This window comes from Grammomys surdaster, unplaced genomic scaffold (genome assembly GCF_004785775.1).
Source record: "Grammomys surdaster isolate TR1022 unplaced genomic scaffold, NIH_TR_1.0 61, whole genome shotgun sequence".
Lineage (NCBI taxonomy): Eukaryota > Metazoa > Chordata > Mammalia > Rodentia > Muridae > Grammomys > Grammomys surdaster.
In genome coordinates, this window is record NW_021604563.1 from 9839274 (window position 1) to 9856291 (window position 17018).

The following is a 17018-nucleotide window of genomic DNA, read 5'->3' on the forward strand; positions in this document are numbered from 1 at the left end:
TCCAGGCAACAACCCAGACTGTCCAACCGATATCATCCCTATGAGCAACACTAGATACTAACAGGTTGTATGGTGCATGTGCATGTATGTGTGTGCATGTGTGTGAAGATAAAGAAGAGCTCATTTGTATGAAAGGAGGTGGGAAAGATAGAGGAGAAGTCAGAATTAAAAAAATACAGGGTGGAAATCACCCATGTATAAAGTTCTCAGTACAAATGACACAATCAAACTAGTATGATATAGCCTGATATCCCATAGAAAACGTAAAATGTATCACCATCAACGTTACAATTTAATTTTCATACATGTAAATTTAAAAACTAATTTAGCATAAAAGAAAAAACAAAACAAAACCATTGTCACTATTTTGGTATTTCTGGTGTTTGAATGCAAGGACTCATATATGGTAGGCAAGTATGCCAGTTCTGATTTTGACTTTTGGATTCACAAAACCACAAAATAAAACATAATCATTTCTCATAACTACTTTATTAATATTTATATTTATGAATAAGAAAACATGCAGTACAGAACTTGAAATAGAACAATTAATACACAATTGCCACTGGACTACATACTGCCATACTGGTCCAAAAAAATTCCAATCTTTCACTTCCAAAGCATCCCATATTTTGGGATACTGTCCACTTTTAGAAGCTGTATGATGTCACAGAGGTGGAGTCTTCCCCAATACAAACATAAATACACAGTTCAAAATGTTCAAATATTTTAAGCAGGGACAGCATAAATTTCACAAATTTTATTCTTAAAATTATCATATACAATCACAAAACAATTGCCTTCTTTTTTAATTTTTGCACACACATTTTTATGAGCAGCCTTTTCTTCTCCAGTCTTACTGTTGTAAACTTGCAGTGCTTATAACAATCATATTTATGGAAAGCACATTGGTGGTTACAGTAAGAAAGCTACTATGGATAAATATATTAAGTTTGTTGTATATGATTCTATAGTGTAATAATTGGCACATGTTATAAAAAAGTCTCTATCTGTATAAAGTGATTTCTGCTGCTCCTATAGTATGCAGACCAATTGGGCCACTTGGAAATACCAAAAATAGTACCATACATTTGTGAGAAAAATTTTCACTTCAAATGTAACTAAAGCTTGGCTTACAAAAACAAAAAGAAAATAAAACAAAGTATAACTATAATGAATCATAAATCAAAAGAATGTAAAGACAATCATAGCTTTACAAATGTATATTAGTTATATCTACATTAAACCTTAATAAAATATTAAAGAAAACTTTAAATATGCTTAGAGGTAAATGTAGTGTAGTTTACTCAGGACTGAAAGTAATCTTCTAGTATATGACATGATTGTGTTTTAAGGACTGCCCAATGTTGAATCTATTTAGTCTACTCTTGTACCATTTTAATGAATGTGTGTGACAAACATTAGTTTGAGAAGGCAGAAGATCTTCATACTGTCACCATTGCACAATAGCACTCATCATTTAACAATATATTTTCTAACCAGATTTGTGTAACTAAAAATAAAATGTTAAATTACTAAATGAGACTACATAAAATTTATTCTCTAAATTGTTTACATTGTTTGTATCATAGGTAAAAGTTATTTTTAATACACTGACACAGTATTAGTTAAAACTTGGAGATAAAGTTTGAAAAAAGAATGTATATGTATTTAGCACATGAGATGCACAGTGTTTGAATACAATTACAAGTGTGTATATTAAAGCTATAGCTACAAAATTAATAGTCACCTTTTAACAGAATATGGCCACAATATAGAATAACCAGTCTGGCAAACATATGAAAATACCATATCACTGTATAAGTTCAAATAAAATCAAATCTTTCTCTTTTTCTGAGGGAAACATTTTTTTGGCTGATGGCAAATTAGGACATCTTGCAGTTCTAGGAGGACGTATTTTGTTTTTCAGAAGAACCACATGTGAGATTTGTCAATCTATTGTTCTGTCCATCCATTCAAATAAATAATTTATAATGTGATGAGAAATATCTCACTAAATCTACAGCCATGGAAGTTTCTGGTTTCCAAGGCTATACCTAGTGGAAGCTGAGAAAGAGAATGCATAGGGGAGAAGAACTGGGCTCATACCCCCTGCCTCTTTGGCTTTGTTCAGCCTGCTTCCATTCAACATCTCTCTGGTATAAAACCAGAAAAGAGTGCCCAGTCATTTAATTTGCTAAACACCATCTAAGTCTGATTATAAAACCAGATTTAGAAAGGGCAACAAAAGCATATCTGTTCATTCCTATATTTCTAGGAAAGGTATCAATACTTCACAAATTGTTAAACATAAGGCTATAAGAGCTTCCCTAGTAATTCAGTAAGTCTCATAATCAAAAAAAATCTCAATTTCAAATTTCAGATTTCCATTAGTAAAATAAGCTTTCAGGTTTCTGATGCATTATTTATTTAAAAAATTACCCTCAATTTTAATCTCCTTTCATGTTTGTATATGAGTATGACTATAACTATACTAGTTATGGAAGAAAATGTATAAGTAAAACAAAAAGTTCTCACTTCCACAATTAAGATTTTTTTTTCCTTTTTCTGTTTTGTATGTGTGTTGAGATGAAAAACAGCAGTCTAACTCTACTGGAAGCACTGATTTTGTCATTCTGGGTTTCTTTATCTTCCCCAGGTTTGGAATTTTTATTAACAACAATAATAATAACAATATCAATACATATACATGATCTTATTTCAATAAAGTTTCAAATACCTTCAATATTTTGGGGGATTTGTGCATCTGGAAAACCGGCATGCCTCAAATCCCTGGAACTAGTAACAAACACAAAGAAGGAAAAACAATTATACTAATTAATTTGAAATTTCACTAATTAGACTCTAGATGTTAAAAGTTAAGTTATTCTATACACCAAATCATATATAATCTAGTGAGCTTCACATGGGGAACAACAATATAGTCTCAAACTGCTACTTAACCTGCCGGGCACACAAAGGAAAACTTTTATCAACATTCATTGGAAAACATTACTAATGAAATTATACATTTACCACAGTTTATATTACAACATTTACACACAATTTAATCATAAATTACATATCTTCAAGTTACACATTACAAAGTCTACATCTAATTTAATCAACAAGAAATATTCTGGACCCCCCAAACCCAAACACTAATTAATTCTTGGTTTAGTATGATACTGAAACAAGACATTTTCTTGACTTTGTTATGGGCATAAATTAAGTTTGTGGTGTTTCTCTGAATTTGTGAAATATACACACAAAAGATAATGGCCAGTTAAGTAGACAAAATAGAAATGAATGTGTAGCTAACAAATGGAAACTGTTATTTATGACAGACACTACTGTATTCTTTGCTTATAGTGTCTTCTTGTCATATATGAGATTTTGTTGTTCAATGTGTTATTGGGGTATTTCTTATCTACCCCAAGAAGCAGTCATGAACCTTATTTCTCCCTCTGCACATCTCCTTGAAATTCAGTGTTGTAATACATTTGGTAGATTTAGAATTGAGTCTCTTGAAAAGATCTTTCCTGACTTTCATCTTATTATTTCAGTAGTTTTCTTCAGTAAATTGAGCTAGATTGATAAAACTAATCCCTTAGCCTTATATTACTAGTTTGGGGTTTTATGTACAATTTTGTTTGTTCTTTTTGCTGAGCATTTTTCAGTCATTTAACAGCCACTGAGATGTTAAATCAATATTTAAATTATCCCAATCATCTTTAGAAATAGTACTTTGCAATAATAGTTGTATGTTAATAATTCATTAAACCTAGCCACTTTCACTGTGACTTTTATATACAAGTTCCAGAAGATAAATACCCAATTTGTATTGGAATACAGGCTTATCATGACATATACGATAATATTTCTGATGTACTTTATACTATAGTACAAAAATATATAAATATAAAAAAAGCACAGACCCATTCTGGCTAATACTTGCCTAATATGGGCATAGCTATTGCACTTCAGTGTCTCGAACTCTACTAAAGAGTAGAGAAATAGGTTGATATCTAGATCTGTACAGTCTATATATGTTCTTTTTGAAAAACATGTATATACCAATTATATCAATATATTCTTGAAATAAAGGTAGAAAACATAAAAAACAGGGAAGAGACAAAAACTGTAAAATATTTTATTTACAACTCCTACTGTACATTTTTGAAGGTAAAAATATGGACAATAAAATACTAAAGGCAACTAAGATAAACTGAACAAAAGACAAACAAAAAGGCTATAGAACTGTGTCATCTAATTTACAATATTTACAAAAACCTAAAGGCAAACTTGGAAAAACAGACAAACTCAAGGTAAAATTGGAAAATCAGACCTTGACCAATTTCCCAATAACTACATCCATAAAAATCAGAAAAGAAGAAATCAGTAATATTGCACATGGTGGTAAGAAATAAAAATTCATCAGAGTACATCAGAAATATCATATACTACATATTAACTTCTGTCATGATAAGCCTTTCTGTAATAGGAATATAAATTATTTATATATGTCTTTTGAACATTCACAGTCCAAATTAAATTCTGATTTTATTTTATCATCTTTTGACTAAGGGTCTAGCTCTAGTCTTATCCTGGTATCTGTTTCTATTTACACAGCTATTTACAAACCTCCCAATTTGGAATATTCATTAAAATTGAATGTTAATCTTTGAGTATATATACATCTTTTTGAAGATGTGAAGTATCCATAAGGGTTTTTACAAGGGGTGTTCCTCCATGATGGGAGAATCACCTCTTGATGATCTGGCCTGTTTACCTGAAGTAAAGGTGGTCAAGGGAATAACTTTAATTGAGTCATCATCGGGATGATCTCTTTCAGCCATAGCATAAAGCTGAGCTCTTGTACTACCCTGTACTCCCTGATCAATAGGATGCAGTCCATCTGCTCCAGCACCCTGCACCCATCCTTGCTGCAAACCCATTGGTGGTTGTGCCTGAGTGCGATGGAGTGTGGCAGCCTGTGGCAGAGGAGGACTACGGTGAATTACCACAGCCTGTACCAGAGTCGGGCTGTAGCAGACTGCAGAGGCCTGCGCTGGTGGTGGACTATGGCGGAGTACAGTAGCCTGTACTGGTGGAGGGCTGTGACACAGTGCAATTGCCTGGGTCACAGGGGGACTGTGACAGATAGCGACTGTCTGTGTCACTGGAGGGCTGAAGCGACGACGAATTGTAGAGTGGGTCCTGGGTGGACTGTGGCAGATAGCAGAGGTCTTTATCTGTGGAGGACTAGGATTGGTCAGAGAAGCTGGCATCCAGCAGGAGTCAGAGTGGCCCAAGATGAGACATTCTTGAGTGCAGGTGTCAGAGGCTTCTTCAACAGTTGGCTGCACTGTTATTTCTGCAGCTGTCAGGGTACAGAAAACAAAACAAAATAATTTTATGATCATCTACATAAAATACGTCGTATCTAACTTCAAAGTTGGCAGTCTGTTTAAATATATTAGAGAATTCCATTGGTTTTACAACTAGTGTCCAATTATCAGGAAATATTGCTAAAGTCACATAAAGAACAGGGAGGGGATGAATCGTTGAGATTAAGGACTGTAAGAAATGAAAAGACAAGAAACAAAATGAACGAATTTGCTGATTACTTTTTTGACTATCAATTTGTATGCATAATGAATGAGAAATCCCAATAGGAAAGGAACAAAAGTACATGAGTGAATTTTAAGGTGAAAAAAGGATAGAATTAGCAGTCTATAACATGTGCAGGTTGAATTACATAATCTTATGCAAAGGTTAAAATTGTAGGGATGATAAACTGATCAATGCCCTTGGGAGTTGAGGAAGTCGTGACTAACAGAGGCAGCAGAAAGAAACTCTATCACTGATGTTAACACTATGCTGACAGTAGATACATGAAGCATTTTTCAGAGTGTATGGAACTATACAGAATGAGTTTTATTGTACATAAATATAGAAATAACAATGAGTGTTCATAAAATATAAAGAAAATAAATGGGTTCAGTTAGAGAAGATGTACCTAACCCTCAATAGACTGGAGGCACCAGAGAGTTTAGAGGTCTGGTGGGGTGGAGTGAGCAGGGTGGGGACATCTTCATGGAAACAGGGGGAATGGGAGGAGGTGTGGAATGTGGAACATTCCAGGGTGGACTAGGAGGGGATAAAATCTGGAGTGTAAAAATAACTAACTAATAATTAACTAACTAACTAAATAACTAAATAACTAAATAAATAAATGATTACAAAAGAAAAGTGCTTTATAATTAATTTCTATTTGGTTGTAGTTCAAAATAGTTCTACTGAAATAGTACTGGATGTAATATGTATATTGCCTTTGTAAACTTACACTGTGTCATATTTTAACTTTCAAACTTTTGTGTATATGTTGTGTGTTTTATGGATAAAATACATGTACATGTGGAATTAGTGTAGTAATCCACACATGTATGTGAGTTTGCAGTCTTTCATTCCTATGCTAGAGCAAAAGTGTCTCCTAATACTATCCAACTTAGTGTCTTGAGACAGGATCTCTCATTGAATGGGTGCCTCACTGCTTCCCTTGGTCTGACTGGCCAGTGAATTCTTTGGATCACCTGGGGATTCAAGCTTGTGTAGTATTTTGTTTGTTTCTTTGTTTTCTTTTTTTTAGTTTTTTTTTGGGGGGGGATGTATGATTGGATAATGGGAGCTCAATCTCAGATCCTCATACTTTATGGCAAATAATTTTCTCACTGAAAATATTTCCCCAGTCTTTGGAGTATTTTAAATGTACTCATCAGATTTAAAGCATATCTTAAAAAGAGTTGAAAATATTAAACTTACTACTCACATGCAGAAGAAGCAGCAATTCTATAATGCAGTCATATAAAAAGAACTATAGAATTGGTTTATTTGCAAAATGTATAACACAGTGTCTAGAATTTATAAGACATTTAGATTCCTTCACATATTTTGACCCACTCAAAGTATAAAAGTGGAATGATGATTGTGTTTGTGTGTTTGGTTGTATACAATATTGAATTAATAGACTAAGATGGAAGAATTTAAATTTTTAGATATAGAACTTGTCTATTAATGTCTCCTCTTTTTCTTAATTTTTAGTTACAGCTATTGATTAATTAAATGAAGCTGAAATATTTAGGTTAGATAATAGTCATGAAAATAATTAGATTAAAATAAGATTTTATTATTAAATGCAAGAAAATGGATAGCATTTAAATTAATAAACAAAATTCCATTCATTTTTTTCTCTTTTGTATGTGTGTGATTGCTGAGTGACGACAGTGTTTCTAATATTTCTGCACATGAAAACTTTTAAAATAAAAATAACAGACTCTAGGGCTAGAGATATGGCTCAATGGCAAAAACTTGCCATGCAACTGTGGTGACTTGAGTTTAAATCCCCAGAAACTAGGAGATGTTGGGCATGGGCATGCAATTGTATAAAAAGACATTGTATCTTCTTGCAAGGAAGAGAGTGTTTAAGAGAATCCGCAGATGTTTTTCAGCCAACTAGCTTGTTTTATAGCCAAAGAAGAGGAGAAAGAAAATGGACTCTGTCTTAAGTAACGTAGATGGCAAAGATAATTATAAAGGTCCAAGTTCCTATAAGTCTTCACCAGACTATGAATCCCAAATAAATTCAAACAAATGGTACATAAAAAGAACTGACTCTACTTAATGCACACACACACACACACACACACACACACACACACACATTTCTTTTTCATTCAGAGAATCCTTTAGCACAAGAACTTGAGATTAACATTTAAATATTTTATATTTTTAAACAAGAATATCTAAGAAATACATTTCTAACAAACTGATAATTCTTTTTAATGTGGACTCAACTTACACTCTGGGGAGTCTTTCCACCTGAAAAGTAAACTTCATGGTTTCATCTTTACATTACAATTTTTGTTTATCACTTCAAGGGAGATTTTTTCACTTTCAATTTTAATAGATGATATTATTGGATAAAAATTATTTGTTAAATGTTGGCTTTTTCTTATAGTTGAATATATGTAAGTCTAATCCCTTCTGACATTCATCATTCTTGATTTTATCTTCTTATGTAAAAAATCCAGAATACCACAATAAAGCAGTTTGAATGAGGAATTGCCTGAATTAAGTTGGATTTTATGAATATCATCTTATTCAGGATCTGAGAGTACCATGTCATGGATTTGAATCCTGAACTCTTTACTATTGAAGCATAAACATGCATTTATTAGTTTATTGTTCTATGATTTTGACTATGGGTATGGCTTCAGTTCCTGTTACTAGGACTTCTTTTTTGGTTCCATTGTAACCTCATAACATGAATAAATAAATTCTTTCTTCCTTAAGTTGCTTTCTTCCAGGTATTTTATCACACTAATATACAGTAAAACTAAGGCATTTGTTCACATATTAAGCTTTCATGGTAAGAGAAAACACTGTGCAAGCTACCATGTGATAAAAGCAATCGATAGTCTTATCTAACTACAACACCTATGAACCAAAACAATAACCAATATTGAAAGATATTTAAAAAGATATAATCATTGCCACTCACATTTTTCTGGAAGCCAATACCTCCACAATTTGACTTAAGGCCCATTCAATAGGAGAAAAATCATATGTGGTCCTGAAATCCTACCAGCTTTCTAGGGCTAGTGAGGTTATGGGTGTTGTAAAGAATCAACTACGACTACTATGCGAGACCAGTGTAATACACAACTACATTCTGAATCGGAAATTGATGCATATAAGTGTAGCTAGCATTCCTAACTAAAAAGCTCTCTGCTTAGCATATGCAGGCCACCACTGAAAACCACAATGAACATAATATAGAGATCCATGAACTGTGGAGAACCCAAGCCTTCTGGATACATTAACCTCTTAGCACCTGTATCTATGGCTCACAGACTATTGCTGAAGAGGGGATAGAAAGATTTTAAGAGCTAGAACACAAGCATGTCTTTTGTGATACATAATCTCATAGAGATGCCTATATAAACAAGACATGAACATTCACAATACCAATAGACATCATAACAAGAAAGGCAGAAATATTTAGGGTCCCATAGGAGAGCTAAAACAATCCTGTATAATAAAAGGACGTCTAGAGGTATCACCATCCCTGACTTCAAGTTGTACTACAGAACAATAGTAATCAAAACCCTCATTGTATTGTTTTAAAAAAGACAGGTTGATTGATGGAACTGAATCAAAGTTACAGAATTAAACCCACACCCCTACAGACACTTAAAAATAAACAAAGCTGTACAATGGAAAAAAGAAAGCATCTTCAACAAATGGTACTAGTTTAACTGAATGTCTGCCTGTAGAAGAAAACGAATAAAATCATAACTATCACCCAGTAGAGAACTCAAATGTACATTAATCAAAGACCTAAACATAAAACCAGACACACTAAATCACATAGAAGAGAAATTGGGGAGATTGGAACAGGAGACAATGTCCTTAACAGAAAACCAACAGCTCAGGCACTAAGATCAACAATTAATAAACTGAAAACTTTCTGTTTCTGTAAGGCAAAACACATCAATTGGACCAAACAACAGCCTACAGAATGGGAAAAGATCTTTAATTCTACATCTGACAGAGGGCTGATATTCAATATATATATACTTGAGTATATATATATATATACTCAAGTAATAAGATATCAATAAACCAAATAACCCAATTAAAATGGGCTGCAGACCTAAACAGAGAGTTCTCAAAAGAGGAATCACTAACATATTGGAAGCATTTAAAGAAATGAACAACATCCTTAGTCATTAGGGAAATGTAAATCAAAATGACTGAGATTCCGTATCATACCAGTTGGAATGGCTATGATCAAAAACTCAAGCTCATGCTGTCAAGGAGGTGGAGCAAGGGAACACTTTTCCCATTGCTGGTGGGAGTGTAAACTTGGGTACCTACTTTGGAAATCAATAGGTCAATTTCTCAGAAAATTTGGAATAATTCTACCTTTCCACTCCTGTGCATAAACTCAAAAGTTGTTCTACCATACTACAAGAACAGTTACTCAACAATGTTCAGTTTTATTTATAATAGCAAGAAACTGGAAACAAACTAGATGACCCTCAACCTAAGAATGGATAAATGGATAAACACAAAGAAATCATACAATTCACAGGCAAAAGGATGGAACTAGAAAATATCACCCTGAGTGAAGTATCCCACATCCAGAAATACATGCATGATATGTATTAATTTATATGTGTATATTAACCATAAAGTGCTATATAACAAGAGAAAATACCAAGATATCCACAGATAATCCACAGACCTAAGGAAGCTAATTAACAAAGAGGGCCCCATGAAGAATGCTTGTACCTCACTGAGAAGGAAAAAATAAAGTAGAAATTGGGGGCGGATGAAAGGAGAGTGGGTAGAAAGGGAATAGGAGAGTTCAAGTCTGGGAAGAATAAAGGAAGGGAGAACTGTAATTCGTGTATGTGTGTGTATGTGTGTGCATGTGTGGTGCATCTTTGAGATGAGATAGAATCCTAAGGCATGTAAACTCCCAGTAATCTATAAGGGTGACTCTAGCTAAGAATACTAGCAGCAGAAGATATTAAACTGAAATGGATAAATCCTATAACCAGGCAAAACTTCTAATGGAGGGATGAGGAAACCAACCCAGCTGCAAAAGCTTTAACTTACATTTTTCCTGCCTACAAGATGTGCAGAAATAAAGATGGAGCAGAAATTGATGGAATAGCCAATCAATGACTGGCCCAACTTGAGACTTATCCCAAGAGAGAGACCCTGATCATGACACTGTTAATGATATTCTCCTATAGTTGATTAACATAGCTGTGCTCGGAGAGGTTTCATCCAGGAGCTGATGGGAACAGATGCAGAGATACACAGCCAAACATAAGGAATTGCTTTGAGAATTTTGTGGAAGAGGGTGAGGAAAGACTCAATGAGTCAAAGAGGTCACCACACTATAAAACCTACCAAATCAACTAATCTGGGCACATGGGGACTCACAGAAACTGAACCACTGATAAAAGAGCATGCATGGGATGGACCCTCTACACAACTGTAACATATGTGCATGTTGGTCTTCATATGGCTCACCTAATAGCACAAACTAGGGTTGTCTCTGACTCTGCTGCCTGCCTTTGGACCCCTTTCTCCTAACTGGGCTGCCTTGTCTAGCCTAGCCAGAATAGAAGAATTACCTAGTCCGACTGCAAGTTGATAAGCCAAGGCAGGTTGATATCTATGGGATGCCTCACCATCTCAAAAGAGAAAGGGAGAGACAATGGAGAGGGAAGACAGGAGAGGAGAAAAGGGATAGTGGAGAGTGGAGAGGGGAGAGGGGAGAGGGGAGAGGGGACTTGGAGGAAAGGAGGGAGGGGAAGCTATGATCAGGAAGTAAAATAAATAATTTGATAAAGAAAATAGGGTTACTAGTCTTAAAACAATATATGAACATATACACAAACAATGTAGTCAGCTGTTTTATCTATTTATTTATTCATAAATATATATGTGTATGTATACATATAACATCATTGTGTGCATGTGATAGTGAAGAAGACGAAGAAGAAGAAAAATATGATGATGATGATGATGATGATGATGATGATAATGATAAAGAGGCTATCAATTTGAGAGTAAAGTGTGATAGATATGGAAGGATCTAGAGTCAGTGGTGTTGGAAAGGTATAGATGAATTAAAGAACAGGAAAGAGATGTCTTTATAATATAATTTTAAATTACATTTTTAATTTAATAAAACTTCTAAAAATTTCCCTAGGTAATAATAAAATAGTTCACCTTGTTTCATAATATAGCTACAGATGATCCATTATGAATAAAAATACATGTCAGTTCTTCAATTTTGAAGTAATATTTTTTAAAAAATTAAAACTTATTGGTGTAGATTTCCCTACTATTTTTCGTTTAAATAATAGTTATTACAATATTTAGAAAATGAAAATTTTGAAAAATACTACTTATCCTCTACAAGAAGGTAAAATCATAATAGAGTTAATAAATGTTATTTTTATGCCTAAGTTGATAGTTTCCATAACACATGCATATCTTTCTAAATTATATAAATTATTTTTAGTTAAATGTACTTAAAGTTGATAATATGGAATATGTGGATAAAAATCCTAATCTTAACTAAAATAAGTTTCACAATAAAGTTGGCAATTTGTTTATTGTCTTATTAAAAACCACTCTAAATAAATATATTTCAAACAAATGAGACAAACAGAAATATAGTTAACTTTCTATGTACTTCTATGTGAATTGATGGTGCTGAAATATTATTTTAAATATATTTTCCTTAGAGAACTCTGTAGTCTCTTGTAATATTATTGATATCATTTAATTAGTTTAACAAGCTGTTTCCCTAAGAGGAGTTAAGGGAATGGCACAGATTAACTCAGAACAAGTTCATAATAATATGCTTTACAAATTGGTGGGTTTTAAATTAATTACATTAAAAACAACATCCTCAGAGGGATTCTGGAACTCATTAATAACACTTAACATTGATGAAGTAAACATTTCTCTTAGGAAAATGTATTTTCCTCCTACAACATCCAAATACCCAGTGGATATCAGTAATTTTCTGTAGGAAGATTATAATTTAATAGTATACCTGAGCATTTCATTATGTTGAAGAAATGTAGTCCAGCCAAAATTATGGTTAAAATTATGACCAAATATTACACCAAAATGTATACTAGAGCAATATAGTTAGGTATCAAAAATAAAAAATCACAATGGATAGATTTAGAGAAGTTTACTTCAATATTTCTCCTAGGAAACCATTTATAAATGAACTGTTATCATCTTTAGTTGTGGAGTATTAGTGAGAAAAAAAATGATAGCATACTGAAATATATCAAAGCACAATAAAATGAAGGTTATTGTCAGAATATAATTCTTCTGTTTTGTCTCAAAGAGGAAATGTGATTTTATGATATTAAATTCATCTGAACAATAAAATACTAATATACTTATGCAAATTTTAAATTGCTTTATTAGAAAAATCTTCTAACATAATAATATTTAAATTATTTATATAGAACATGACTTTCAAGAAACAGAGGAAAATTCTATTCCTTTAAAACTCTGATGTCAAATTTATAGATCTGATCAAATGTGTTTAGAATATTCCCTATGATCCTCTAACCTCCATGAATGTTAGGACAAATATAGATCCTGTAACCATTCTAGTGCCATCTGCAAACAGAAATAAAAGTTTGTTTTTATAGATAGTTCATGTTAAACTGTTTTACTTAATACAGCTGTTTTCTCTAATAGCAAATATCACATGATAGGGGTCTTGCAGAGATTGACTAATGTTTAAAGCAGACATCTCATGAAAAGGAATGAGATGATTTTAAAAATGTCTTCCCATCATTCTTTCTCTTGTTCTTCCTGAGGCACCCCTATTGCACCACTGAATGCTTCAATATTGTGCTTCAGAGAAATATCAGATTATAATTGATACTATAATTTTGATAAAAATCCAGTTCTCAAGTATTTATTTTATTTTCTCAAGACAATATCTAAGAAATATGGAGCTCGCTTATTGTATCAACACAATAGAGCTTGATTACCTATGGTACAATGAATAGTAGAGGATTTTGAAATATTTAAACCATATTTTAATGTATTTAGGTATGTGTGGTTCAAAATTTAATTATTGACATTGTATATAATATGCATAATGATTAATTTGATTTATATATAATAAATTGACCCACATAGCTAAAGGTTCACTGGAGTCAATATCAAGAGTAATGTTATTTTGCAATAAGATTTTTCTAATACCGATTAGTATTTCTGGAGAACAAGTTCAGTCATCAAAAAAAAATGCTTATTTTAAAGCAGCCCTTATAATCAACATATGGCAACACAATTTATTTTAAATTGAATTGTTACATTAAACAATAGTCATACGTGACACAAGCCCTAAATTAAATAGGTTTTTTTTTTAATAAATAATTTATTTATTTTTGAACATGAAATGCTTTTTTATAGCATGCTTCACAAGGGGAGGGGGTAAGAGGGGCCAGATGGTGGAAAAGTACAAAATCTTCTTGGCCTGTGCCTTGAAACATGTCATGGTCTATACGGTACACTGCCTTGGATTATGATCTACCTGCTGTTCTTCAGAAGATATGGTACACTGCTTGAGTTATGGGCTCCCTGCTATTCTTAAGATGATATGGTACACTGCTTTGAGTCTATCTGCAGTTGCTAAGCAGGATCTTGCAGTTGCCAAGCTTCAGAGGACATTGTGCAGGTGGGGAAAGGTAGGGGGTGAGGGTAAGGGCGAGGGTCCTGGCTTCTGGCATCTCCCCCTTCTCTGTTTAGTTAGAGAAGGCATCTTATGATCAATCCCAACTATGTGAATTTTGAATTTGGATGTCTAATTATGGGGGGTCTTAGACAAGTTCACAACCCCAAAACACTGATGTGAGACGAGTCACATCGATGGTTGAAGGTTTTAGGCTGTCGACGATGGGCAACGTCAAGGGACTCCGATGTGGGTGAAAGGAGGGTGAGGGCCCTGTCTTAGGCCATGTAGGCTGCACCCACTCCCAGCACCACGCACTCCTTTTCGGCTGCATTGGGTGGGCCCCTGGGAAGTGGACCTACAATAATCCCGTCATTGGGCTAACTCACAGCCATCCTAGTCCCTTCAAGAAAGAAGTAAATAACACTATCAAAAAACTTGAGGAGAACACAGGAAAACAGGATGAAGTCCTTAAATAGGTTTTTTAATGTTAAAAAGACCAAGTCTCAGCTAATACTATTGAGATCTGAATGGTCTCCTAAGGCTCTTGTAGCTATGAGCTCCAGGCTTACCTTCATTGTTTCTTCCCTTCTTACACTTTTTATTTTTCATTCGTAAAAAAGTGTATTTCTATATCAAATATTTCTCAAAATTACATGCTGCCTTACACAGATATGGCAGCAATGAAGCTGTCTCACTATGGGATGGAATGTCAAAAATATTGTACAAGATAAATATGTGTCTATAAGTTAGTTAACATATAATTTTGCTATAGGAATAGAAAGGTGACTGACATAAGCAAATCATTTTTTAATATATTATTTGTGACCTTCCCTTCCCGCCTCCCTCTCTCTCTGTATGTAGATGTGTATATAAAGACATTCAAGCATCCTCTAAGGCCTAAAAAAAAAATGTTACATTTCCTGAAGTTAGTTCATAAGTGGTTGTGAGTTTCCTGCCATAACTGCTGTGAACTGAACTTTTATTCTTGCAAGAGCTTTAAATCACAGTGTTGTTTGCCAAGCTCCAGCAAATCTGTAATAGTAACAACCTAAGTAATAAGTTAAAATTAAATAATAAAAGAAGCATAATTCTAAAAAATGAATTAAATTACTGATCACTGCAATAAAATAGTTTAATTTGAAACACTACACATCGATTAATATATGAATCATGTTATTAAATACTATCAGTGAGACATTGCTTCTATCAGTGAGACTTGTGTAATATCTTAAGTTCACTAACAAAAATAGCATTTTCTCAGCATTCTTTATAATATTCTCAAATAATATATCTTGGAATAACTCCAGCTAAGTAAGTTATAGACTGGAATGGCAAAATTTCAAGTTTTTGAAGAAAAAAACACTTAAGAAGAAATCCAAAGTTGGAAATATCTCCCATGTACATAGATCAGTAAACACATTAAAAACCTTGCCAAAGTCAATTGACTAATTCAAAGCAATCCACATCAAAATTTTAATACAATTCTTTACAGACCTTGAAAAGACAATTTTCCTCTTCATATGGAGAAACAAACCAAAAATCCTGACAACTAAAATAATCTTTAAAAATAAAGGAAATCTCAGAGATATCACTATCCCTGATTTCAAGGTGTACTACCAAGCTCTAATAATTAAACCTTCATGGTATTGGCATAGAAATAGACACATTGATCAACTGGAATGGAATTGAAGACCTAGACATAAATTCACCCAACTATGGACAAATGAGTTTTGATAAAGAAGCCAGAAACATACACTGAAAAAGAGAAAGCAACTTTAACAAATAATGCTGGTTAAACTGGATGTCTACATGTAGAAGAATGTAAATACAACCATATTTATCACCTTCCACAAAACTCAAGTCTGAGTAGTTCAAAGACCACACCATAAAACCAGATACACTAAGAGTAGTATAAGAGAAAGTAGGAATCATCTGTGAATATATTTTTACAGGAGAAAACGTCCTGAACATAACACCAATAGCACAGGTACTAAGAATGGCAATTAATAAATGAGAACTCATGGAACTGACAAGCTTCTATAAGGCAAACAATATCAAGTTCATGCTTAGTGAACATAGAGGTGTTGAGCTAGTGTGAGATTGAAGCCTTATTCCTTTTACTGCAGGAAGATACTCTGCAGGCAAAGGAGAAATAAATCTGGATACCAGTCCAGCCACAAAATCTTCCACCTACAGTCTGTCATCCCTATAAGATGTGTTAGGACAATGGATGTGCAGTACATGTGGGAACAGTTAACCAATGGTTTATATAACTTGAGGTTCACATCAGGAGAAGGAACAAAAATCCTGACACTATCTGCATGGACAGGAACTGGATGCTGAGTAGGCCAAAGAGCTAGGGTACAACTAAACATGACTAGCAAACACATAAATGAAAATCAATGGGATGATACAAAAAGAAAAACAAGAAAATAAACAGTATTTTCTATGTAATCTGATAATTCACATCTGAGTAATTAAGCACATTATGCAATTTTATACTTGTTCTATAAACAATATTCACTAAGAAAGTCCTATGGCTTGAATTTTATTAATTTGTTTATTTATTTTTATTTTCTTTACTATTGAGGGTAGCACCATGTCATAATGTATGTAGATGCCAGAGAACAATTGTCAGGAGTTTCTTCTCCCTTTATGTCTTGAGGGCCACAGTTCTGGTTATTTATCCCAGTTCTCAGGCTTGTACAGTGAC

At 33.4% G+C, this 17018-nt stretch overlaps 1 protein-coding gene across 6 annotated transcripts in view; it reads right to left on the reverse strand.

Moving 5' to 3' along the window:
* Positions 1-470: 470 nt before the first annotated feature.
* The window catches only part of Pcdh11x (protocadherin 11 X-linked), a 545209-nt gene continuing 528661 nt past the window's right edge, over positions 471-17018 (reverse strand). For 3 of the 6 annotated variants that reach the window (XM_028778731.1, XM_028779006.1, XM_028778857.1), the window contains one exon: positions 4734-5383. In XM_028778731.1, coding sequence (XP_028634564.1) covers positions 4734-5383 — 650 coding nt within the window. Of the gene's footprint in view, positions 5384-17018 lie in introns of all 6 variants that reach the window. The other 3 variants (XM_028778938.1, XM_028778795.1, XM_028779085.1) reach the window with 2 other exon arrangements.